Raw genomic sequence first — 25,908 nt, 5'->3', positions numbered from 1 at the left:
ATCCCAGCTCTCCCAGCCTGGCTCCAGAGCAGAGGGGCTCCAGCCCTGGAGCACCTCCGTGGCCTCCTCTGGCCTCTCTCCAGCAGCTCCACATCCTCCTGCTGGATCCACCAGCACCAGCACCAGCACCATCCCTGCAGTGGGATCCCAGCACATCTCTCCAGTGGGATCCCAGCACATCCCTGCATGGGATCCCAGCACATCCCTGCATGGGATCCCAGCACATCCCTGCAGTGGGATCCCAGCACATCCCTGCAGTGGGATCCCAGTACATCCCTGCAGTGGGATCCCAGCACATCTCTCCAGTGGGATCCCAGCACATCCCTGCATGGGATCCCAGCACATCCCTGCATGGGATCCCAGCACATCCCTGCATGGGATCCCAGCACATCCCTGCATGGGATCCCAGCACATCCCTGCATGGGATCCCAGCACATCCCTCCATGGGATCCCAGCACATCCCTGCAGTGGGATCCCAGTACATCCCTGCAGTGGGATCCCAGCACCATCTCTGCATGATCCCAGCACATCTCTCCAGTGGGATCCCAGCACATCGCTCCAGTGGGATCCCAACACATCGCTCCAGTGGGATCCCAGCACATCCCATCGCCCCGGTCCCAGCCCCGCTCCCTCCCCGCTGTCCCCACTCACCGAGGCGGCGCTGGCCCGCGGGTTCTGCTGCTGCTCGCGGCACTGCAGCCCGGCCAGGTGCCGCTCCAGGGCTGCCCAGTCCATGGCCGGGGGCTGCGGCTGCCGGGGGGGCCGGGGGTCGCGGGGGGGCCGCGCCCCGCTGCCGGTGCCGGTGCCGGTGCCGCGCCCCGCGCCCTCCCCGCGCCGCCGCCGCTGCCGAGCGGGGTCCGAGCGGGGCGGGGGCCGCGGGCGGGGGCAGCGCCGGCCACGGGCAGCGCCGGGGCCGCGGCAGAGCCCATGGGCGGCGGGGGACGGCGGGGAGCCCCCGGTATCCTCCTCCTCCTCCTCCTCCGAGTCCTCCAGCGCCGCCAGCTCCAGGCTGCCGGGGCACGGCGAGGAGCTGCCCTCCGAGCACGGCGTGGCTTTGCTGGAGTTGGACCCCGAGCTGCAGCGGCTGCTGCCGGCGTCGCTGCCTAAATCCATGTCCGTGCCATCCTCGCGGCGGTCCTGGCGGGGAGAGACAAGCGGAGAGCGGCCGTGCCGGCGATGCCCCGAGCGCTGCCGCCCGCCGGGCACGGGAAGCGCCGGCCCGGGGCCGCCCCCGCGCTCCGGAGCTGCCGCCGGCCCCGGGCGGGGCGGAGCGGGCCGGGCCCCGCCCGCAGCTGCGGGGAACGCCGGCTGGCGGCGGGGAAACACCGCTCCGGCGGCGGAAACGCCTCTCCTTGCTGTTGGTGTAATTCTTCTTCTTGGGTTTTTAATTATTATTTATTTTAATTATCATTATTACTTATTCTATTCTATTCTATTCTATTCTATTCTATTCTATTCTATTCTATTCATAATATATACTATCATTTAATATATAATATATATTATATATATAATTACATACTTATTATAATTCTATTCTAGTCTATTCATAATATATACTATTATACTATTATAATAGTATATATATAATATATAATATATAATATATAATATATAATATATAATATATAATATATAATATATAATATATAATATATAATATATAATATATAATATTATATGCTTACTATAATTATATTATATTATTATATATTAGGATGTTAGCTAGTGTTGTTGCAGTAGCTATTGTAACTTCTTTTTTTTTCTGTTACGTTGTTATACGTTGTTATTCTTTATTCTTTGTTACGATCCCAAGCGATGCCCCCCAACATAAATCCAGGCTGGTTAGAGAATGGATCAGATGAGCCCGGAGGGAAAGGATTTGGGGGTGTTGGTGGGAGAGAATCCCAGCCTGAGATCTTCCAGTGCCTAAAGGGGCTCCAGGAGAGCTGAGAGGAACTGGGGACGAGGGATGGAGGGACAGGAGACAGGGAATGAATTCCCACTGCCAGAGGGCAGGGATGGGAGGGATTTTGGGAATTAGGAATCCTGGCTGGGCTGGAATTCCCAGGGAGCTGTGGCTGTCCCTGGATCCCTGTCAGTGTCCAGGGCCGGGCTGGATGAGCTTGGAACACCCTGGGGCAGCGGGAGGTGTCCCCATGGCAAGGCTGGGATGGGATTTAAGGTCCTTTCCAACCCAAACCATTCCAGGATTTTATGGCTGGTTTTGGCGAGGGGCTGGCACGGTGTCTGTGTGGGGCTGTGGTGGCTGCAGGGAGTCACAGCGAGTCACATCCTCCCTCCCACGCCCCCGGGGACCACAGGACACCCGCCACAAACCCCTGCTTCCACCCTCTCCCTTTCCTTCCTCCTTTAAAAGTAATTTAAAGTAACTCGTTAAGAGCCGCCTATAAATAACTCCGCTAAAAAAAACTAATCTAGTTTCTGTATTCTGGGTCACCGAAGCCAAGTTTAACACACAAATGTTCCCGTTCCCAAATCCACGGCAAGGAGACCTTTTAGGGAGCTGTGGCTGAAATGGGGAGCATCAATCACATGGACTGGGAGCTTCCACACAGGGCTGGAGCTGTGGCAGCGCCCAGCTGCCCTCTGATCCCTGCAACCCCAACCCTCTGGATATGGAGGGGGAGAGCTCAACCAGCAGCTCTAGATTAGGAGATATTGAAACATTGATCGGGCTAGGAGCTGATTTTGGGGCAGGATTTTGTGTGAGAAACACCCTTGAGGTCACTCAGTGAGAATCAAAACATCTCTGTGCTAACTCTGTCTCCAGCACAAATCCAAAACATCATTCCAGCCACTGGCAGAGAATTAACTGCACCCCAAAATCAGCACGGGGGTTTAAAAATGCCCTGGTGGGTTTGTCAGGAGTTCCAAAGGGATCAGAGGGAGAAGGGAACATCTGCAGCCTGTTAACCCCTGAACTGCTGCTACAGCTCGAGGAGAGGAATCCTGTGCCAGGTCTGGCTCCACATCCCCCTCCTGGGCACAGGGACGTCCTGGCAGTCCTGGCAGCACCAAAAGCCACCAACATCAGGTGGGAAAAACATCAGGAGCAGGGCACAGACTGGGGCTGGAAGGTTTTTGTGTCCTGGAGTCATCCCCTCTTCTCTCTGGGGGATGGGAATCACAGACTCACTGTAAGATTTGGGGAAAAGGAACTAAAAACATCTTCTACCATCCCAGGCTGCTCCAAGCCTGGCCTTGGACACTGCCAGGGATCCAGGGGCAGCCACAGCTGCTCTGGAATCCCATCCCAGCCCCTTCCTCACCCTGAGAGGGAGGAATTCCTTCCCACCATCCCTGTGGCAGTGGGGAGCCGTTCCCCCTTGCTCTGGTTAAAAATCCCTCTCCAGCTTTTCTGTAGGAGGCTCTGAGTGCCAGGCACGGCTCCAGAGGGATAAAGGGGCTGGGATCCACAGGGAATATCCCTCGGTTTATTTGGGATTAACCTTTCCCTGGAGGTGTCTCCTCCAGGTGCTCAGCCTGGATTATCCCAATTTTCTCTCCTGACCCCAAGGAGCAGCCAAATCCCTCCCTCCTCCCGGCTGATCCCTGCCTCCCTCCCAGGCTGCCTGCTGCCTGAAACTCCAGAAAATCAGGAGCTGCAAAGTGCAGTTTTAAAAATAATCCCAGCAAATGGCAGGAAGGAGCAAAACCCTGGAAATGAATGAGATGGGGAAAAGGTTTCACCACAAGGTTAGGAGGGGGTGGACTTTGACACAATTTGTGTGCTGCAATTCTTTATTTGGGGCTGCTTTAACGTCACCACCAGCCTCAGAAGGAATTTTTTTTGCTGAGCAAAGGAGGAGTCTCACTGCTCCCAGGCTGTGGAAAGTTTGATTTATGGGATCTTCGTTGGGGGAGTTTATTTCCTTCAACACCACGAGTGCTCTGATAATGATTTGTAGAGGACAAGAGTGTTTCCCTCTCCCTGAATTTCCCAGTTGCACATCTGGAATGGCATGAAATGAGTGGCAGGCACTTCCCATTCCAAATTTTCCTATTTTAGTGGGATAAAGCTGTTTCAGCCTTCATTCAATTCATCCTTTAAGGTGCCAGACCTTGCAAACCCCTCCCTGCTGCCCTGTCCTCAAACAGATTTGTTTTCTCATAAGGTTTAACACATCATACACATCATTTTTCAAGTTTCCTTTTTTTTTTTTTTCCCATTGCAGACAGATCCAATCATTTTTAATCTCACAGTAAACCCTCCTCACTTCTAATTATACACAGGGAACATATTTCTGCTCGACCCTGCACAGGAAGGACCCAGTTCTTGCTATTCCAAGCACATTTTGGAATTTTGGGCATTTTTCTCTTTCACAAACCCTTTTTCCAACACCATGGAAAACTTGGGCTTTGTGGGAATTTTCAAGGGTGTGAACACAGACCCTTGGAGATGAAAGAATCTGTTTTGCAGCTCTTTTATCCAGTGCAAAGGAGGTTTAATACAAACAAGGCTTGTGGGATTGGTTCTGAGGCAGAAATACATCACAAAAATAAGATTCCCCTTCTTTTCCTGGTGCTGGTTTAAAAGACAGTGTGCTGATTATCATAAACTTTTAAATGGAGTCGATTTTTCTATTTTGGCACTGCTGTAACCCCATTCTAAAGTGGGTTTCTTGTGTTCTCTCCTGCTAAATTGCAGAAGTTTTTGGGCCAGAGAAGGAGGAAAGCAGGGAAGTCACAAGCACCTTTAAAACACCAGAAATCCCTAAATATGGGAACATTTCTGCCAGCTGGGTCTTTATCCCAACATCCTCAGAGCCAGAGCTCCCAAATTGTGTTTTTCCTTCAAAAATGGGGTTTGGGGTTTTTTTCTTGAACTGGCTGCCACACAGAGCTGAGCATTGTCCCTGCCCAGGTGGGATAAAAATATCCCTGGGGTAAAGCAGGAAAGGGAAGTTTCCTCTGAACACAAAGAATTTCCCTTTCCTGAAAGGAAAAGGATTGCACTGAGTTCAGGGCACATTTCCTTTTCCTGCTGCCACCCCTCTGTGAGAATTCCTGGGATTTGTGATTCCATGGGCAGGAAAAAACTGTCAGAGTTCACCTGGGATGGTGGAAGGTGCCCCTGACCAGGGGTTTGGATCTGGATGAGCTTTCAGGTCCTTCCCAACCCAAACTATCCTGGAATTCTATGGTTTGGTGACTCTGGGATAAATATTCTGGCAGGGTGGAATATCCCACAGCTTCTCCACCCAGCAAAGTTGTCTCCTCCCCAAAAATCCCAATAACATCCTGCAGTGCCTGTGCACTCTGATGATCCCAATCCCTAATTTGGGATTAGGAGCACTGGGATGCTGCACTGCTTCAGGTTTTCCAGCAACAAACCCAACACCACCCCTGAAACGCCAAATTAAGGCTGATTAATTTTAAAATAGACACCATGGGGACTCACCTGCAGCTCCCTGGGGGGCAGGGGGAGGATCCATCCAGCTGCATCCCCCTCTGGAATGCTGCATCCTCCCTGGGGAAGCTGCAGGGCACAGGGATGCCATGGCTCAGCATTCCTGGCCACCAGCAAAACCCCGTGGGCATTGCTCTTGTCCCTCGTGGATCTGCAGCTTGAACTCTTGAAATTTAGCCAATTAAATTTAGCCAATTAATCCTTTGCTTAATCTAGAGGGGGAATGAGGGGGAGGGAAATCACAGCAGGACTCTGAGTGGTGGCACTGCCACCAAAGCTCTGCTGGTGGCACTGGAGGGGACAGAGGTGCAGGACAGGGACTATTATTATTATTATTATTATTATTATTATTATTATTATTATTATTATTATTATTATTTTACTTCTATTCTATTCTATTCTATTCTATTCTATTCTATTCTATTCTATTCTATTCTATTCTATTCCAATTATTTAGTATTTCTTAGCATCCCCAAAATAATTCCTCTTAGGCCAAGCTCAGCATTCTCCAAACTGGGATTTGATGTTTGCTGGGATGGCTCCACCTCTGCCAGGGCTTCCCTTGTTCCCAGAAGTTTTCCCCACATCCTAAAACACCCACAAAGTCCCACATTGTCTCTTTTCCTTTGGAAAAATTGGAGATGAAAGAGCTGCTCCTGCCCAGACTTGTGCTTAAATTATTTGCTCTGGGATGAATCATAAAATTATGGGATGGGTTGGAAAGGACCTTAAAGCTCATCCCATTCCCTATCCATGGGCAGGGATATTTTCCCCTATCCCAAATTGCTCCCAGCCTTGTCCAACCTGTCCTGAAACAATTCCAGAGATGGAGCAGCTCCTCCTGTGCCTGTCCCAGTCCAGATGCAGCAAAACCTTTGGAGTAAATAAAAGGAATCTCCTTATCTGGAATTCCATGTAATCATCAAGGCCAGGAAAAAAAAAAAAAAAAAAGCCCTTTAATAAAGTGCTTTGTGGGGAAGGAATGTGAGCAGGGAAATAGCTGGAATATTTCAAATGCATGAATCCACAGAGCCCTGCTGAAGCTCAATATTTGTGTTTCTTCCTCTGAATGCATTAACTCCCAAATTCCAGCCTGTGCAGAGAAGCTTTTGCAGCATTTCTCCCCCAAAATTCCTTTGGGCAGAGAGGAATCAGCCCCCAAAGGCTGTCTCAGCTTAATTAAGGAGTGTGTTAATCACCCTCTGCTTGTCACTGGGAGGGGCTGGAGCAGGGAGGAGCGAGCTCAGCTCCAGCAGAATCCAGCAGGATTCATCCCACCTGCCTGAAACCAGGAATATTTGGAGCAAAAACCAGAATTCAGGAATTTCTCCCAAGTTTTTATTTCATCCTGCTCGCTGCCTGACTTAGGGCTGAGGATCATAAATTTTCTGGGGCTGTAAATATTTTACAGTGAATCATTTTTTCATCCAAATCAGTTGAAGGAGAGGTACAGAAAATGGTTTGGAAAAAAAAAATTTGGAAAAATAAAGTTTGGAAATTCCTCCCACAGTCCCTAATCTCACTTCACCAAGATCCCCCTCCCTGCCAGCACTGTCTGAGCCCAGCTCAGGGGTCAGGTCAGGTTACAGATAATTAATCCCAGCCTAAAGCAGCCAAAAGCTGGGCAGGGAGCAAACCAGGGAGAGGGGAAGGTGCAATTCTGGCTGCAAGAGGAATTCCTGCTTCAAAGGGTGGGATCAAATCCCAGCAATCCCAGGAAATCCCAGAAATCTGGCATAATTAATCCATAATTCTGGAATTCCTTTCCTTAATGGTTGTGGGATTCCTTTTCATTAATGATTCTGGGATTCTTTTACCTTAATGATTGTGGGATTCCTTTTTGTTAATGGTTCTGGGATTCCTTTTTGTTAATGGTTCTGGGATTCCAAGAGCTGTTTTTGGGAGGGTGGCCCTGAGGCCCCTGACCCATTTCTGGTGGCCTCTCCCTGCAGTTATTCCCCAAACCTGGGGTGCTGCATCCATGGGGCAGCCCCAAAGTCACAGAATCATGGAATTATTGCAATTGGAAAAGATCTCCAAAATCATCCAACCTGGGCCTGATCCCCATGTTTGTCCCTGTCCCAGAGCAGTGAGTGGCACATCCAGGAATTCCTTGGGCACCTCCAGGGATGGGGACTCCAAACCTCCCTGGGAGCCCCTTCCAGTGTTTTCCATGAGGAAATTCCTGCTGATGTCCTCCCCTGGCCCAGCCTGAGGCTGCTCCCTCTGCTGTCCCTGTTCCCTGGGAGCAGATCCCAAATCCCCCCAGCTGTCCCCTCCTGTCAGGGAGCTGTGCAGAGCCAGAATTTCCCCCTGATCCCCTTTTCTCCAGGCTGATTCCCTTTCCCAGCTGCTCCTCCCAGGATTTGCTGCCTCAGGAGCCCAGAGATGAGGATGCCCTGAGATTCCTCATGTGCCACATCAGGAATGAGGTCGGCCCAGGGAAGTATTTTTATACTCATTTCTATTCCAAAAAAAGAAATACAACTTCAGAAAAAAAACCCCAAACTCCTCTATGACACACAAATCCAGGGAAAACAAAATCAGTGACTGCAGCAAATGGAGCAGTGAGGAACGAGCTCTGCTCCCTGATGGGGAATTGTGCTCTGCTCACAACAGATGCAGCTCTTGATATTTGTTTTCTGCATAAATCTACATTTTAGGCTGAAAGCAACTGCTCAGGCTTTGTCTTGCTCTTGTTCCATCTCTCACTGCTCTTTTCAGCTCAGTGCCTCACACAAGCAGCTCCAGTTTGGGCTTTTCCAGCCCCAAATCCCAACCAGGGGGGCTTTGGGAATGGAATAACTTTGCTCAGGCCTGGTGGCCACAGGGAATATCCAAGTGTTGCCTTTTCCCTGAGAGGGAGCTGGAGTTTCACTTTGCTCTGCCCCAAAAACCAAATCCCTCCCTGTCCAGAGTGTCCAACCCTCCACAAAACCCAGCCCAAGCAGCAGTTCTAAACCCAGGCTAGAGGAGTCTGAAATCCAGGGAATTTCCTGGACACCAATTCCTGCCTCCTCTGCCTCCTCCCAGCACCTCCACCCCTGAGCTGGAGATGCTGAGTCACAATCCCAGCCCAACATCCCAAATTCCCATGAAATCCTCAGCTCTGCTGGCATTAAAATCCCTCCTGGAATAATTCCTTATAAAAATCCCCAGCCCTTAAATTCCATTTAGGTCACTCCAAGGAATTTGTATTCTGCACTTGACATGCTCTTTGAGAAACAAAAATGTAAAATTCATCAAATAAATTAAATTAAGGTTAAAAAGAATGACTTAAGATGTATTAGGAACCCTCCCAAGGATTCAAGATTTGCTGGTGGAGAAGAATTTATTCTTCTTTGCAGAAGAATAAAATCCATGGATATTTTTGTCTGCTGAGCTTGGAATGGAGCCTGGGGTGGATTTGGGGGTGTGGAGAATGAGCCAAGACATTTATTATTATTATTATTATTATTATTATTATTATTATTATTATTATTATTATTATTATTATTATATGCTGTAATACTGTGTATCACCTAATAGCAATAAATGTCTTAATAAACAAAAGAAATGCCTAAGCAAACAAACAAACACATATCTTCATAAACAAATAAAAGGACCTTATTAAAAATAAATAAATAAATAATAAATAAATAAATAAATAAATATCTTTAAAAACAAATTAATGTTCAAATAAATATGAGCTGCTGAGGTGGCTCCAGGCTGAGCTGGGCTCTGGAATCAGAAGCCCTGGAATTCTTCCTTATCCTTCAGCTCCTTCCCCAGAGCCCATAAATTCCTCCTCATCCCAAGGAAGCCCAGAAGGGTTTTTTGGGAATTATTTAAAGGATCTGTCCCCCAGATTGTGCCTCACAGAGGGGACTGAGGTAAAACCAGCAGAGAGCAGAGCTCAGGCTGCATTTCCAGGGTACTCACATTCATCTTCCAGTGCTGGCTCCTTCCAGGGCATTTTGGGAGAAATCCCAGGGGTTGGGATTTTGGGATTTTGGGATTTTGGGATCCTGAGCCCTGCTATGGCTGTGCTGCCCCTTTCCCCTTCCTGCTGCTCATTCCTCCGGGATTGTGGAGCTCAAAAATCGACTTTAAATTCCTTTGGCATCCGAGATTCCAGCTGAACTCTGTGTCCTGCTGACAGAAAAGAATCCCCCAAAATCCAGACGGGTCCTGGAGTCGCTGTAACCCTCAGGATGGAGAGAAATCTCTTCCCAAGGAAAGCAGGATGCTGCTGTCTCCAAAAAATCCTCCCCTTCACCAGCCTCGACCTTGCCAGGGAAATCCTGTCTGCCTTGAATTATTCATCCCTCTTCCCGTGCTGCTCCAGCAGACAATTCCAGGCATTAATATGCCATGACTTTTTATTCTTTTGGGCTTATTTTTCCCCCCTTCTTCCAAACTCACGCCATCCTGGGGTTGTTCCTCAGCATTCCTGGGATTTCCTGGATCAAATCAGCGTCTCCAGCCTCCCTCACTCCCTTCCCAGTGGGAATCAGCCCAGGAACAGCTCTGGGAACAGGGAGAGCAGGGCTGGATCCAGCTGCTTTTGGCAGCACTTCCCAGCCTGCCTGGGCATGGAATGCAGGGGAGGCTTCCAGGTCTGCAAGGAAAAAAACATGTGGGAATTCCAGGGGAAACTGTGGGATTATTGTTTGAAGGAATCCTGAAGGAATTTTGAAGGCAAGCCCTGGTGGTGCTGGGGGTGGTGGCCAGGCCAGGCTCTGCTCCCCATGTACCCACTGGGATTTGTCCCAGGAATTTTGCTGTTTGTGGCAATCCCAGACCTTCTCCAAGCTCTGGAAATGACGTGTCCAGAGGATCCTCCTTCCTTCCTCGTGGAGATCTGTTGGAATCTTGCCTGTCTGAAGCTGCTCCACAGTGGTCAAATCCCAAAATCCACTTTTTCCCACAGAAAACCCCTTTCCATTGGAAGTGGGATGAGCAATTAGAGCTTCCCTCTGCTCAAATTTGGGCTGCAAAAGTTGGAATTGCTGCCCTGTCAGCTGAACTAAATGAAATTCCAGCAGCAGGGAATTCCAGCCTCAATTCCTCAAGTTTATTGTCCCTTGGATTGTTTTCCATATTTAAGGTGGATTTGTTGCTTCACTGGGCTGTGTCTGAGAGGAGAAAGATGAAGGGTATCCTGAGACATCCCAGCATGGAATTCCTGCAGCTCCAGTTTATCCAAAATAGGAAGAGACCAATTCCAACAAAATCCCCTTTTTCCCAGATTTCAGAAAGAAGGGAATATTGGAAATATTTCCTTATGGATGAGAACACAAAGCTGCACTTTGGGATGGGCTGGAGCAGGAGCCAGCTCTGGGACTGGGAACTCTCAGAATTTAGTGGGATTTGAAAATCACTGATTCCACCTGGGAAAAAAGAAATCCCTAAATCCAGCATTGCTGGGAGCTGCATCCTGATCCAACTGGAGGTGTGTCAGAGCTGCTTTAAAAACAGACTGAGGGAACAAAATTAACTCAAATGAGGCAAACAGCATGTCTGAGAATAGTTTATTGGTAACAAAAAACCACCAAAATATAAAGGAGTTACCATATTAAGAGGGCTAGCAAAATAGAGCAAGGGGGAGAAAGATGGGAGGGAAGGAGAGAGATGAGATTGGGAAAAGAGGGCAGGAAAAACCCCCAAAAATTAGTTACCCTACTAAAGGGGGCTAGAAAAAAAAAGCAAGAGGTAGAAAGATGGGGAAGAGAGAAGACAGAGGGAAAAGAGGGTGTTGAAAACCAAAATAAAAAGGAGTTACCATGCTAAAGAGGGATAGAAAAGACAGAATGAAAGGGAGAAAGATGGGAGGGGGAGAGAGAGATGAGACAGGGAAAAGAGGGCAGGAAAAAGCAAAATAAAAAAGAGTTAGCACACCAAAGAGGGATAGAGAAAATAGAACAAGGGGCAGAAAGCTGGGAGGGAGAGAGGGGAGACAGAGGGAAAGAGGGTGAGAGCAGCATTGGGGAGTGCCAGCCCTGTGTCCCGTGTCCCCAAGGCTCCGGAGCCACCGGTCACGAGGTGAGGGCACAGGGGAGCAGGGCCAGGAACTCGGACACTGACGGGATAATGGGATTATGGGATGGGATGGGATAATGGGATGGGATAATGGGATGGGATAATGGGATGGGATAGTGGAATGGGAAGTGCTCCAGGTTGGAGCTGGGCAAGACTCTGGTGGCTCTGGGAGGAAGCAGGGAAGGAGCAGAAGGGATACAGGGAGGGCAGAGAGACATGTGAGGGAGAGCCATGAGGAAGGAGAGCCATCAGGGAGAGCCATGAGGGAAAACCGTGAGGGAGAGCCATGAAGGAGGAGAGCCATGAGGGAGAGCCATGAGGTAGAGCCGTGAGGGAGAGCCGTGAGGGAGAGCCGTGAGGGAGAGCCATGAAGGAGGAGAGCCATGACAGAGAACCATAAGGGCAGAGAGCCATGAGGGAGAGCCATGAAGGAGAGCCATGAGGGAGGAGAGCCATGACGTAGAGCCGTGAGGGAGAGCTGTGAAGGAGGAGAGCCATCAGGGAGAGCCATGAGGGTAAACCGTGAGGGAGAGCCATGATGGAGAGCCATGAAGGAGGAGAGACATGAAGGAGGAGAGACGTGAAGGAGGAGAGCCATGAGGGAGAGCCATGAGGGAGAGCTGTGAGGGAGCCATGAGGGAGAACCACGAGGGAGCCATGAGGGAGAGCTGTAAGGGAGGAGAGATGTGAAGGAGGAGAGCCATGAGAGAGGAGAGCCATGAGAGAGAGCCATGATGGAGAATCGTGAGGGAGGAGAGCCATGAGGGAGGAGAACCATGAGGGAGGAGAACCATGAGGGAGAACCATGAAGGAGAACCATGAGGAAGGAGAGCCATGAGGGAGAGCCATGAGGGAGAGCCATGAGGGAGAGCCATGAGGGAGAGCCATGAGGGAAAGCCGTGATGAAGAGCCATGGCGGAGGGCAGAGAGGTAGGCCGGGGGCAGGGCAGGGGGACAAAACACAGGTAAAAATGGATAAAACATGGGCTAAAGGGACAAAATATGGGCAAAAAAGGATAAAACATGGGTAAAAGGGATGAAACACGGGCTGGGGCCTAGGCAGGGGGGACTAAACATGGGCAAAAGGGACTAAACACAGGTAAAAGGGACCAAACATGGGTAAAAGGGACCAAACATGGGTAAAAGGGACAAAACACAGGAAAAAGGGATAAAATACAGGAAAAGGGGACAAAAAATGGGTAAAAGGGAAAAACACTGGCAAAAGGGACAAAGCACAGGCAAAATGGACAAAACATTGGGAGAAGTGGATAAAACATGGCTCAGGGCCAGGGCAAAGACGTAACACTCAAACCCTCCCAAAAGACAAAACATCAGCTCCCAAAGCTGCAGGGTGAAAAAGCAAAAGGCACAAGATCCCAAATATCAACACCCAAACAACCAGTTCAAAATGCCCTCAGGTTTGTGACAGTCACTTTTTGTGCTCCTGTCCCTGGCCCAGGGCAATGTCCCAGTGCAGTCCTTTGGTAGAGACCTTTTCCATCTGCAGGATTCAGAGTCCTTTCCCCATTGATTTCAGTGTGTCCCTGCAGGATCCAGAATCCTTTTCCCATTGATTTCAGTGTGTCCCTGCAGGATCCAGAGTCCTTTCCCCATTGATTTCAGTGTGTCCCTGCAGGATTCAGTGTCCTTTCCCCATTGATTTCAGTGTGTCCCTGCAGGATCCAGAGTCCTTTCCCCATTGATTTCAGTGTCCTTTCCCCATTGATTTCAGTGTGTCCCTGCAGGATCCAGAGTCCTTTCCCCATTGATTTCATTGTGTCCCTGCAGGATCCAGAGTCCTTTCCCCATTGATTTCAGTGTCCTTTCCCATTGATTTCAGTGTGTCCCTGCAGGATTCAGTGTCCTTTTCCCATCTGATTTCAGTGTGTCCCTGCAGGATCCAGAGTCCTTTCCCCATTGATTTCAGTGTCCTTTCCCATTGATTTCAGTGTGTCCCTGCAGGATTCAGTGTCCTTTCCCCATTGATTTCAGTGTGTCCCTGCAGGATCCAGAGTCCTTTCCCCACTGATTTCAGTGTGTCCCTGCAGGATTCAGTGTCCTTTTCCCATCTGATTTCATTCTGTCCCTGCAGGATTCAGTGTCCTCAGTGTCATTTGGGACATGAGCTGTGTCCTTGCCAGGACAGTCTCCACACAGACAAGGCTTCTCCTCCTCAGTGCCTCCTGGATGTGGCATCTCTGATCCACAAAAAGGTAAATTTGCTCCTCACAAGGGCATTAAATGGGTCTGTGGCAGCAGAGCAAGGATTGTGCAGGCTGGCTCTGGGGACATCCCAGATTTTGGGTTTTCACAGTCTTAATCAACTACTTTTCACTTGGGGTCCAGTGCAGGATGAGTTGGATTTTCATGATCCTTGTGGGTGTCTTCCAGCTCAGGATATTCTGTGGTTCCAGGGAAGACAGAGCTTGGCTCTCCTCAGAGGTGCTCAGCAAAAACCTGAGCAGCAGAGGCTAAAGTTGCATTAAGGAAAATCCCAGATGTTTCTGTTTTGTCCATAAAAATTTGCTTTTCTTCTTTCAGATCTTCTCCCCCTTTAGCCACAACCAGTTTGTCCCTGTTACCCTCACAATTAATTAATTAATGAACAGTTCATGATGTGCTGCAACTCCAGACAGGGACAATTCCTTGGGTCCCTTAATTCCCCCTTTCCAATATGGGATTAGGATTTTCCCTAATGGGTTTCTGCTAATTCCTGATGAGATTGGAGCACAAACAAACACATCCCTGATTCCACCTTCCTCTTCCCATTCCCATCCTGTGAACACATCCCTTGGAAAAGGACAGGAGAAGGGGGAATGGCTTCACAGTGCCAGAGGGATGGGTGGGATATTGGGAAGGAATTTCTCCCTGTGAGGGTGGAATGGATTTTCCCCAAGGATTCCCCATGCCTGGAAGTGTCCAAGGCCAGGTTGGAACACCCTGGGATAGTGGGAGGTGTCATGGAAATGTAGAGATCATCCAAGACAGAAAAAAAAAAGGAATGTTTCTAGCAGTGAGAAAATTGCAGGAAGCTCAAAAATGAGAATTCATTTCCAAGGCCCAGTCCTTGAAATGTGCCCATGAACTTCTCCTTTCTACAGGCTCTATGGATGGTGGGAAGAGACAGGAAAAATCCCCCCTTTTTCCAGGTCAAACCACAAATAAATCAATCCCAGAGCAATATTCCAACCCTTAGTTCCATTCTGCCTTTGAAATTCCAACTTGTCTTTTTTTTAATTCTCTTTTTCATAGTAAGGCTTGGAAATCTCACTCCCATCAGGGGTTTTTCCCTTAAATAACCTTTTAAAGTTCCCTTTTTAATGGACTAAGAGGAGCTGTGAAGGTTGCAGCAGCAGCTGTTGGGATGCTCTGCATCCTGACAGGAAATCCAGGCTGACACCTGGAGCAGGAGAATCCCAGGAGAGGCATCCTCAGTGCCCTCCTTGAGCCTTTCTTTAGCTAAATTTGAATTTTTCATGGATCAGCACAGCTGAAAAATGGACACAAAGTACTCCCTGCAAACTTCCTCCAAGGAAAAAAAATATTAAAATAAAAATATATTTATTTTCTATCTTATTTTTTCCAATTGCAGTTCCTCGAGGATGTGTTAATCCCAGGAAGAACCACAAGGCAAAAAATTCCTGCAAGGTTTAAAGGAAAAAAAAAAAAAGGTGAGGAATTTTCAAGGATTAAATGATACCTGGCTCAAACAAAAACAAGGAAAAAAGGGGATAAATCCCAGAATTTGGCATTCTAGGTCCATCTGCTGTTGGAAAAATGGAAGGATCATCAAGATATTTTGGCTGTAAAATACCTCCAGCAGGGGCAGATTGGGGAAAACCACCTGAGCAAAGCTGGAGTGAAAAACACCCAGATAGAACAGAGGAAAGTGAAAAAAAATGGGGTGAAAACCATTAAAAAAGGGAAAAAAACCCAAAAAATCCATTGGGGTGGTGGCATATAAGGCAAAAATTGGAGGGAAAAGCCCCAAAAAATGAGATTAAAGGGAAGAAATTGAGCAGACAAGAAAAAGACCTGGGAAAGAAGCACATAGAAGCACAGTGAGAGGAAAAATCAGCAAAAAGGGGGAAAAATGCACCAAAAGGTCAGAAAATACCACAAAAAGTGGGAAAAAATAGAGCAAAAAGGAGAAAAATACACCAGGAATTTTAAAAAAATACAACTTTAGTTTAAAATTGAATTTAATTCCCACCTGGGCAGTGGTGGAGCCTGAGCAGGGGCAGGATGAGCATCATCCCCTTTCCCTGAATCCCTGCTTGGAAAAAAAAAGATTCCAGAGCCAGTGAGGCCATGAATTATTAATTAGCAGGGGAGAATTAAAATTGGATAATTTAAAATAAACCTAAAGCAGAGCTGAGCTGCAGAGGGGGAGGGAAGGCTCTGGAAAAGCTGGGAAGAGCTGCTCCAGAGGGATAAATAATTCACAGGGCTTTTCATTTATTCAGCTTTCTTTACTTTCCTAATGTTCCAGGGAGGGAGGGATGAGTGGATCAGGCAGGAGGGGAGGGAATGTGGAGGGCCCAGAAATCCCTCTCCTGCAATTCCAGCATTTCAGGACACATTTCAACCCCTATTTTATATTAAAAGTGGGATTTTATCTCCATTTATATCCATGAGGTGGCTGAAATCAGCCCTTGGTAATTAAATTATTCCTGGTGCCTCTGGAACAAGCCCTGGGGATTCCCAAACTCCTGCCCCAGGTTCCTGGCTCTGGAATGGAATTCTGGAATTCTCCATCACGGAATGACGGAACAGGAAGAGCTCCAGGCTTTGGAAAGGATGTGGGAGCACAGGGAAGGTGGAGAGCCCAGCAATCCTTCTGCTGCAATTCCATTTCAGGACACATTTCAACCCCTATTTTATATCAAAAGTGGGATTTTCATCCCCATTTATATCCATGGGTGGCTGAAATCAGCCCTTGTTTATTAAATAATTCCTGGAACCACAGGGATGTTCCTGTCCTGGAGCCACAGGGATGAGCCCTGGGGATTCCCAACCTCAGCTCCAGGTTCCTGGCTCTGGAATGGAATTCTGGAATTCTCCAACATGGAATGATGGAACAGGAAGAGCTCCAGGCTTTGGGGAGGATGTGGGAGCACAGCAAATGTGCTCTTGCTTTCCCTCTCCTGCAATTCCATTTCGGGACACATTTCAACCCCTATTTTACACCAAAAGTGGGATTTTAATCCCCATTTATATCAGCCCTCGTTAATTCCTGTGCCTTTCCCGGTGGCATTTCCTCTGGAAGGAACGCGGGATATTCCCAACCTCCTGCTCCTAATTGATTCCCCGTCCCGTATTTATTTCTCAGACTCCCTAATCAGGAGGAAACAAGTGATTAGCGCTGATGGGAGGCTAATCAAGAGATTATCAGCGAGGACAACAAAATCAGCGCTGGGAGACAAAAGAAATCCCTCCTGGCAATGCAAATTCCGCTGGGACAAGAGCTGGATTTTGGGCTCTGGCAAAGGGATAAATTCGGGTTGGGAGGGGCTCAGGTGAGCTCAGAAAAGAGGTGTCAGCTTTAATTCCGTGAATTAAATTAATTCAAACTCGGCAGCAGTGACACAGCAAAATCAGGATTTATTCATGGATTTGGGAGAATTCCTCCTGGGTTTATGGACCAGGGTGGCACTTTTAAATTTTGAAATTATTTTTCATTCTTTTAAACTTAAATTTTAAAACTTTTAATTTTTTTTTTAAAGATTTATTTAAATTTTTTTTTTTTTAATTCTATTTGATTTTCCACCACATAAACATTGCTAACCCCTGGTCACAGGAGTAAATTTATCCATGGACACCTCGAGGGTGCTTCAATCCCACACCTGGAGCTGGGTTGGGATAAATAAAAATCAAGGATTTCAAGGCTTTTCTCATCCTTTTGCTCCCAGGAAACAGAATTTAAAAATCCAATGGCAGCACAAACTCTGGCCAGATTTTGGGATCTCCTGGATCCCAAAATACGAGGTGGCAGCAGCAAATTTAATGAAAAATAAAGACATTTTCAGAGCAGCATTGCTAAATGATTTTTTTTTAACACTGGAGTGGGGAAAAAAATTGAATTTCTTTGCTGTTTTCCATTCCCCAACTCCTGTCAGACAAAATAGTGAGGGGCACAGAAAATTTTCAAGTGAGATCTGTCAGAATTGTAGGAAAATAAATGTATTTGAGTTCCACACTTTTTACCTGATACTATTCCTGGGAAGAGGATTTGCAGCTTCCCAGTGTCAATCTTTTCTAGGAATTGTTGATAAAAGTCCCATCTCCTGGGGGCAGAGGGAGGGGTTGTTGTCTAATGTTTCAAATCTAGAATTTTGGAATAATCCCTCATTAATTCCATCAGCTCCCTGGCAGACAACAATCACTGGATCACTGAAGGGGGAAGGATTTAAAGGAAGATCCTGATTTAACACCCAACTTCCATCCCAGAGAAATCACAACCCTGGGAAGAAAATTAATCTGAAAATTAAAGGTAAATTCCAATGGAAATGTCTTAACCCTTCATATAAATATTTTCACTCTTCCTCCCCACTTTTTTCTTGTTTTAACCACCTCTTTTTGTTTGTATTTTTTTTTTAAGTAGATCCAGGTATTCATATTTTTTAGGATATTTTAAATATTCCATATTCTGTTTAAATTCTCTCATGCCTTTAGAAGCAGAGCTGAGTATTACAGGCATTCATTAATATTTCTGTTGTAGCTTTTATTATTCATTATGGACAAAAGCCACTGCAGGGAATTGTTGTGTCCCCACCTCTGGTTTTTGGGGACACAAACCTCTGGGATTCCTGCTGGTTTGGAAGGAGCAGGGAATGAAGGAATTGAGAAGGAATGCAGGAATCTGGATCCATGCAGGGCCTGATCAGATTGTTATAAACTCATTTATTGAATAAATCTGTGATAAGAGATAAGAACATCACAGCAAAGAAATATCTGCCCACAAAGGTTAAACTTCAGGCTGCCTCATTTGGGGAAAATCATTGTTTTCCTAAAATAAGCAACCCATTAAAGTGGGAAATAGCAGGAATATTTCCTGGAAGAGCCTCCATAGCTCTCTGAGAGTGATTTTTACTGGCAGCCAGGGGAGCAGGGCCCCATAATGGGACAATTTAAATGCATAACAGCCCCAAAAAACTCCTTAAAGGGTGTCCCCACATTCCTTATGTTGACTCTCCCAGAAAATCCTGCTTTAAAGCAGGAGAAAATATTGTCCTGCCTGTCCCAGGCTGGGCCATAACCAGTTGTACTTGAGTAAAGTAAAAGAGAGAATTAATAAAAAGAAAACAAAGGAATATTAAATTCACAACCTAACTAATTATCCTCATACATCTGATTCAAGGGCATGTCTGGAGGCTTTCCAAAATTTACTTGGAATGTTGAAAGAATTCAAGTTAAACAATAAAACAGAAATAAAAATCATTCTGTAATACAGAATTTATACTCTTAATACAATGGTTTTAAAATTAAATACAGAAACGAAATTTGAGCCTTAAAAATCAAGCTTATAGAGAAATACTGTTTTTCCAATATACATATAAAAGAAATTTTGGCTGGTTAAGACAGGATGGATTGTGTGAAAAGCAAAACTCAAATTCCCCTTTCCTTCCACAGAGCCCTGTTTAAAACAAAAACCTAAAAAAACCCCCACAACTATTTCAGGGACATCAGCTCCCCCAAAATAAAGCAACAGCAGCCTGCAGGGATGAGGAAAAATGCAAAGTTTGGGACAGCACCCATGAGAGGAGAAGGCATGGAGTTCAGATTTTGGGAGAAAATGCCTTGGGAGCAGCTCCTGTTTGTCTGATTGTTTGAAGGCCTCCCAAAACTGAACAATTTGGGTGTCCAGGCTCTCCTGAACACCAGAAGATTTCAATTTCTGATCAGATTCTCCAAAACCAATTCAGTTTTTCCTGATCCAATTGTCCACATTTTCCCTAAATACCCTGTCAGATTAATTAGGCTCTGGTGTTACTTATTTAATTTTTCCCCCAGTTTTTCTGCTTAGGTAACAATTATTTGAGATTTAACAGCACCTTCAAGTATTTGATCACTCCCAATCTTTCCCCACTGGGAATTTTACTCCTCACAAATTTGGGTTCTCAGAAAGTCATGGCTGAAATGCCCAATTTTCTCCTGGAAAATTAAAAAGTAGGGCCTGGCCTTGCTCAGCAGCAAGACTTGAGGTAAATTAACTTTCACTTTGGGTTTTGATGGATGTTTAATGAACCCAGCATTGTTCAGCTGGAAATCTTGGAGCTATTTTTCATCCCAAAGCTCTCCTGAGCAGTGCCTTTGACAGGTTATTAAGATTTTAGTGTCACTGTGGAAACATTTGCTCAGCTGTGATCAGGGGAGTTCATTGCTCCTTCTCCATCTGCTGATCTCCCAAACCAGCTGCATTACTACATTTAAAAATCCAACTTTTTAAAATTATTATGATTATTTATTTAATAAGCAACAATTTCCAATGCTGGATTGCTCATCCTAATGACCAAGCAAGGCTTTCCCATGGTTTAATTGAGGTGCTGAAGGGGAGGAAGTTGAGTTTTCAGTCCCTGGGGAAGGTCAGGCTCTGATAAATCCCCAAATTGTGGAGGCAGGGACTGATCCCACATCCCTGTGCCAAGGGATCCAGGATGCAGATGGAGATTGGATATTTGTGTTTTGCATGTGTCCATCCAGGTTTTATGGAACAGAAAACATCTGGATCATGCAATTTTAGCTTACATCATACTTGGAAATATTTATATGAGGATACAGCTACATTTCCCATTTACATCAAGGTGAATTCCCAAAAACTCAGATAATTTTAAGTGAAATTAAAGGAATTAAATTTATCTCCAAGGAATTTATTTAACCAAGGAAACAAAGAACATTTTGGGACACTTTCCCCATCCCTGGGAGTGTCCCAGGCCAGGCTGGACAGAGTCTGGAGCACCCTGGGACAGTTAAAAGTGTCCCATGGCAGGGGTGGGATGGGATTCCCACTCAAATCATCCTGGAATTCTAGGAAAACACAGGAGGAGCAAAAATTCCAACACATTGGGAATTCACTTTTAGACATCTAAATTTATGGCATGGATCAATCCAGGATATCCAACCCAAACCAGTGCTGGGATTACAAACACAGCTGGTTTGGCTGCTCCATGACTGGAGACACTAAAATAAACCATTAAAAGGAACATTAAAAACACCATAAAACAATCTCATTCTCAGGTTCCTGTTCAGCCCTAATTGAGTGGGAAAACCCCAACATCAGGTTATGCTAAAAATGACTTTTAATTCAACTTTTTAAAAAATTTGATACATTTAGTTTAAACTTGCACATTTAATAAAAAATCCCTCTTGGAAGTGCCCCAGTTTGGGACTAAACCCAGATTTAGCTGAATTAAACCTGCCCCAACCTGATTTGTTCTGCCACACTCAAAGCAAAACCCTTCTCCAACTTTCCCTCTCTTTATGCTCCTGTTGCTGTAATAAAACATTTACTGAGGCTCATGTATCCCAAAAGAAATTCCATGAATTTTTAGGATCTTTCCCACCATTGGCATCCACCCTTCCAGCAGACAAAGTTCCACTGTGTGGAAACAAAGGACAGTGGTGCTGTAAAAAGCCAAATAAAGCCCTTCAGTGCTGCTGGAAAATGCATCCATTGACATCCAGCAGCACTGCAATTCCTGTCTCATGGAGAGAGGAGTCAGTGACAGCCTCTCATTGCCATGATTATCTCATGGTGGGCACAGCCTTTCATAAATGAAATAATTCTCTTTTTTTTGTGTCAAAGATGAGGGTTTAAAACAAAAGCATGGAAAAGATAAATCCTCCAAAACAAGGACAGCTGAAAGGACATTGCCACAGAAGGTCTGAGTTTATGGTCTGAGAGAAATTAAGTGGGAACATTTGGAATTAAAATAACTCCTCTCTGAAAAAAAAAAAAAAAAAAAAAAAAAAAAAAAAAAAAAAAAAAAAAAAAGTGAATATTCTTAATTTTCTGGATCATTAAACTCCTCCTGGAAAATGATTTAAGGAACTCTGGGATATTTTTACAGCATCCAAGGTTTGGGGATTTCTGATGATGTGATGAGTCAGGCTCAGATTTGCAGGGAGTCAGTGCCCTCCCAAGGATTTCTCCAAGAGGGAGCAAGAATCCCTAGGGAAAGGTCACAACCCAGGCACAAAATTGTGCAATTCCCTTTCTTTTGGGATAAGGAGCAGCAAAGGATCTGTTCCACCAGAAGGGAATGAAGGAATTGCTGCAGATGAAGTGTTCATCAGGATTACAGGTATGGAATGGGAATTGGGATGTGAAAAGCCAGACTGGGATTTGTACCTGCAAATTCCAGCTCCTCTGAGCCTCAGTCTTGTCCTAGAGGAGATTCAGGGCTCAGTCAAAGGTTTGGGGCTTTTTTTTCCCCCCCAGAAATGGGAAGGGACAGACAAAGGTCCAGCCCTGCCCTGCAGCCACCCATGGAACTCCACCCCACAAAGATAATTTCGAATTATTTTGGAAGAAAATCCAGGAAATATTTGGCAGTCAGGAGGAGAAACATCAAAATGGGCCCCAAGTGGGCAGGAAGCCACAGCAGCATTCCCAGTGTTGGGAGAGACACCAAAGCCATCATTTCATGGAGTCACAGAGTCCTTAAGGTGGGAAAAGACTCCCAAAATCAAGTCCAAACATCAACCCACGTTTCCCACTAAAAAATGTCCTCAAGTACCACATCCACACATTTCTGAGACATTTCCAGGGATGGTGAATCCATGAATCCCCCACTGCTTGGGCAGCCTGATTTAATTTCTCTACATGCCAAAACCCACAGCTCTGACTAAAAACACTGAATTCTCCATGGCACCTCCATATTCCCTTTCCATTTCCTTCAAGGTAGGAAATCTGTTCCTGAAATTTGGCTTCAAGATTTCATATTTAAGTTTGCATCCTAATTTTGCAAAATTAAACACAGGAGAGGAGATAAATCCCCAGCTTTCTGGGAAGCACAGCAGGTTTTTACAGGAGAGGGGGAAACAGCACTGCAGTGTTCATAAATAGCATGAATTCAGCACAGGAAATATTATGACATCTTCATCTAATTTACATAATTTACATAAAAATAAAATTACAGGGGAATATCCAATTCCTGCATGCAAAACCTTCTCCTCCTTTCCCTCCCTGAATGAGATTCTCCCTTTGCTTCTCAGCAGATTTTATCCAATATCTGGGATTTCTGGACACTGACATAATCAAATCTAACAATAATTTGATTTTCTTCCGAGCTCCTCAGAGCACCAAAGCAATTTTATTATTCTGAAAGTATCTTTATTGAAGGCCCATAAATGTCTTTAAAGCTATTTTGGTGCCAATGGATCAAAAATACTCCTGAAATTCCTTGTTATGCCTTGTACCTGAAAAATCCATTTGGAGCAGCTTCTCCTCTATTGAATTCCTGTCTGGAGCAGCTGATTTAAGCAGCTGATAGAGGATGGCAAGTGGCCCATTCATTGTGTTATCATTTTATAGACTCTGTCCATAAAACCCCCAGGAGAAGGATGGACTGTCTGTCCAGGAGAAATAATCCACTGGCTGAGGTTTATTGGGACAGCAACAGAATTTTAAATACCTTGGAAAAACCAAAGTGTGGCCACTGATTGGAGCAGCATATTCCAAGCTCCACATTCAGAGAGGAATTACTGCAATTAAAGCAGAGCCTTAATTAGGAACTGGGGTTTAAACAAGGTTTTTAAACAAGGGTTTAGTTGGAAAAACAAGAGCTCCTAAATTTGCAAATAATGAAGGACTGGTGTGCACACAGAATGGGTTATCAGAACAGCAGGAAAATGTCTGAGCTAATAAACCACAGGAAAATTCCATGTTCACCTCTGGCTCTGGTGTTCCCAGGTGGGAACTGCTCAGCTCCCAGCCAACAGGAGGAAAAATATTTAATTGGCAAAGAAGGGCAAAGCAAGGTCAGAATTTCAGGTCACCAGTGATGGAAAATTAAAAGCACAGTCCATGAGTAAGGACACAAGTGGGGTGTGAGGTGATCCTGGCACTGCTCAACAAAATCTTACTGGAAATGGGAAACCCCTCCAAAATTCACATTACAGGGGTAGGACAGAAGAACTTGGGGAATTTTGGGGTTCATAATGCTGATACTTTAAAGGAAAGGGAGAAAGAACAGAAGTAAAAAAAGAGAGAACCAAGAGATCAATCAAATAAATCATGGAAGTAAAAAATAATCCAGAATAAACCCCAAACTCCACTGCTGGACTTAGATCTCCTAAAGACCTTTGCTAAAGGGTGGCTTTGCCAAAAATTATTGGTATGAGAGACAGGGCTGGGAGAAAATCTAAAGACTTGAATATCTCCAGCATGAGAATCTCCATTAACACAGGATTTGATCAGGTTTTGTTGAAGACCTGAATAACTCCAATGTGGGAATCTCCATTAATACAGAATTTAAAATTAAAATTAAAATGGATATTTTTAAGCCCCAGTGTGAAATTTTCACTCCCCTGAAGAAATTCCCAAAGAAAATAAGGCTTTTTCCTTAAATGCTTCCCTAAAATGTCATTTATGTCTTCCTAATGACCTTTAGCTGACCCTAAGAAGTCATTTCACAGGTGGAAAATTGCCTCCAAAAATGGAGTTATTGAAGCAGAGTCAGAATCTCCCAAAAAACAGAACAATGATTATTATTTGCTTAAATTCCAAGCAGTGAAATAGCTCAAATCACACTTATTCCCACAAAAATGTACATTTCTGGTGTATTTACTCTGAAAATTCATTTTATGAGCAGAAATCAATGCTGTGCCCTTTGGGAGGAGATAATCTGGATATATTTGGGAAGATCCACTGTTCTGTGATAGACCCCATTAAAGTGCTGCTGCCACATTTCAGTGGTGATAGAGCCAATAAAATCATTTAATGGGACAATTTCCATTGGATTTTCCCTTCACCCCAGTAAGTTTCTATTAAATATATTTTATACATCTAATTCCTCCTACTCTAATCATGCCTTTATTGTCCATTACTGAAATTTCTTCCATTTTCCCCTCTTTTTTGGTGCCACAAAAATAGAATTCATTCCAGCCAGTGAAGATAATTCCTTGTGGGAAACCTGGAGTTGGAAATCTCCCAGTCTCAAATAATTCCATGTCCACCATTCCCAGTCTTTCCTTCCCATTCCAAATCCACTCCCATTTCCTGCACTGTCCAGGATTGGACTGAGCTGCTTGATCTCTGGCTTGGGATGGGTGACAAACAAAGGCTTTGTTATTTTGGATTTGCCAAATCCTGGCATTCCCAATAATTCCTAGGAATTATTGCTGTGCTCTGCTGTGTCCTCTCCCCATCCAAGCCCAGCTCTTGAGTCATCAACACCCAAAGCCTCCCCCTGGAAGTTCCTCAGACTAAGGAAATTCTGGATTTTCAGTGTATTATCACAGGGCTGGAGAGAAACCCCCCAGAACTTTCTGTGATGGTGCAAATGTGCTCTGCACCCCCCTGCTTAATTAATCATTAAAGTCTTCATTAATATTATTTTCATTTTAGGGCCTGGCTTTGGAAAAGACAGGCAGTGGAATTTCCCTGCTGTGGGAATAAGGGAGATAGTGTAGATAGAAACAGCTTAGAAAGGATTTAGAAAGCATCCAGCCCAATTTCCTGAATTGGGACATAAATAAAACTATTTTTCAGACCTCTCATTGATACCCACCAGAGTCACCTCATCATGAACCTTCACAGAGCTAAACCCAACACCAGAAACCAAAAACCGTTCTCAAGTGTCTCAAGCAGCTGAAAATTCCCACAGAAGCATCATCAGAAATGTCTTATCAGTGGTTTTATCATCAACCAGGATCATTTCTGGATTGATTTTGCTGCTGCTAAACCACAAAGACTCAAATTGACATCAATAATCACATCAATACCCAACCTTCAGTACACACAACATAAAAAAGGAGAAATTATTGGTGTTCTGCTCCCACCAGCAGAAAGGATCAAGAGGGTCCTTTTGTATCCCAGCAGTTAAAATCCCACAGGATAATATTTGTAAGGGAGTTAAACTTGGATAATCATTGGGGATGATAATAAACACAATCAAATAAACACAAACTCAACAACTATTTCTCCATTAAAAACCCATTTAGAAAACAAGTTCCATATTAGGCCACAGCACTGTCAATTCCCTGCTCACATTTAGAACTGAGATTATCCAAAGCCAATGGGAGGGATTGAAAACAACATTTTTTTCCATGTTCCCTTCATTCCAAATGTTATCTGACAGCCTCATCAGCGCTCATGTTTCTCCCCAGCCCATCAAATATTTGATTTCTAATTAAGGCCTTTTCATCTCCGTTGGATTTGTCTCCCACATCTTTAATTATGTTTCCATCTGCGCTGCTCAAGAACAAGATTTGCATTTTTACATTATATA

The 25,908-nt window shown here is 45.3% G+C and overlaps 1 protein-coding gene across 2 annotated transcripts in view; it reads right to left on the bottom strand.

The window, feature by feature from the left end:
- Nucleotides 1–25,908, bottom strand: part of SCHIP1 (schwannomin interacting protein 1) — a 78,978-nt gene that overhangs the window by 33,696 nt on the left and 19,374 nt on the right. Inside the window, exons 1-2 of one of the 2 annotated variants that reach the window (XM_056498879.1) lie at nucleotides 9,356–9,850; nucleotides 652–1,137 (exon numbers count right to left, since the gene is read on the bottom strand). In XM_056498879.1, coding sequence (XP_056354854.1) covers nucleotides 652–1,137; nucleotides 9,356–9,361 — 492 coding nt within the window. In that variant the 5' untranslated portion in view covers nucleotides 9,362–9,850. Of the gene's footprint in view, nucleotides 1–651; nucleotides 1,138–9,355; nucleotides 9,851–25,908 lie in introns of those variants that run through there. The other variant, XM_056498878.1, reaches the window with a different exon arrangement.

The sequence above is a fragment of the Oenanthe melanoleuca genome, chromosome 9 (genome assembly GCF_029582105.1).
Source record: "Oenanthe melanoleuca isolate GR-GAL-2019-014 chromosome 9, OMel1.0, whole genome shotgun sequence".
Lineage (NCBI taxonomy): Eukaryota > Metazoa > Chordata > Aves > Passeriformes > Muscicapidae > Oenanthe > Oenanthe melanoleuca.
The sequence above is the reverse complement of the archived record's forward strand: the minus strand, read 5'-3'. Positions and strand labels throughout refer to the sequence as shown.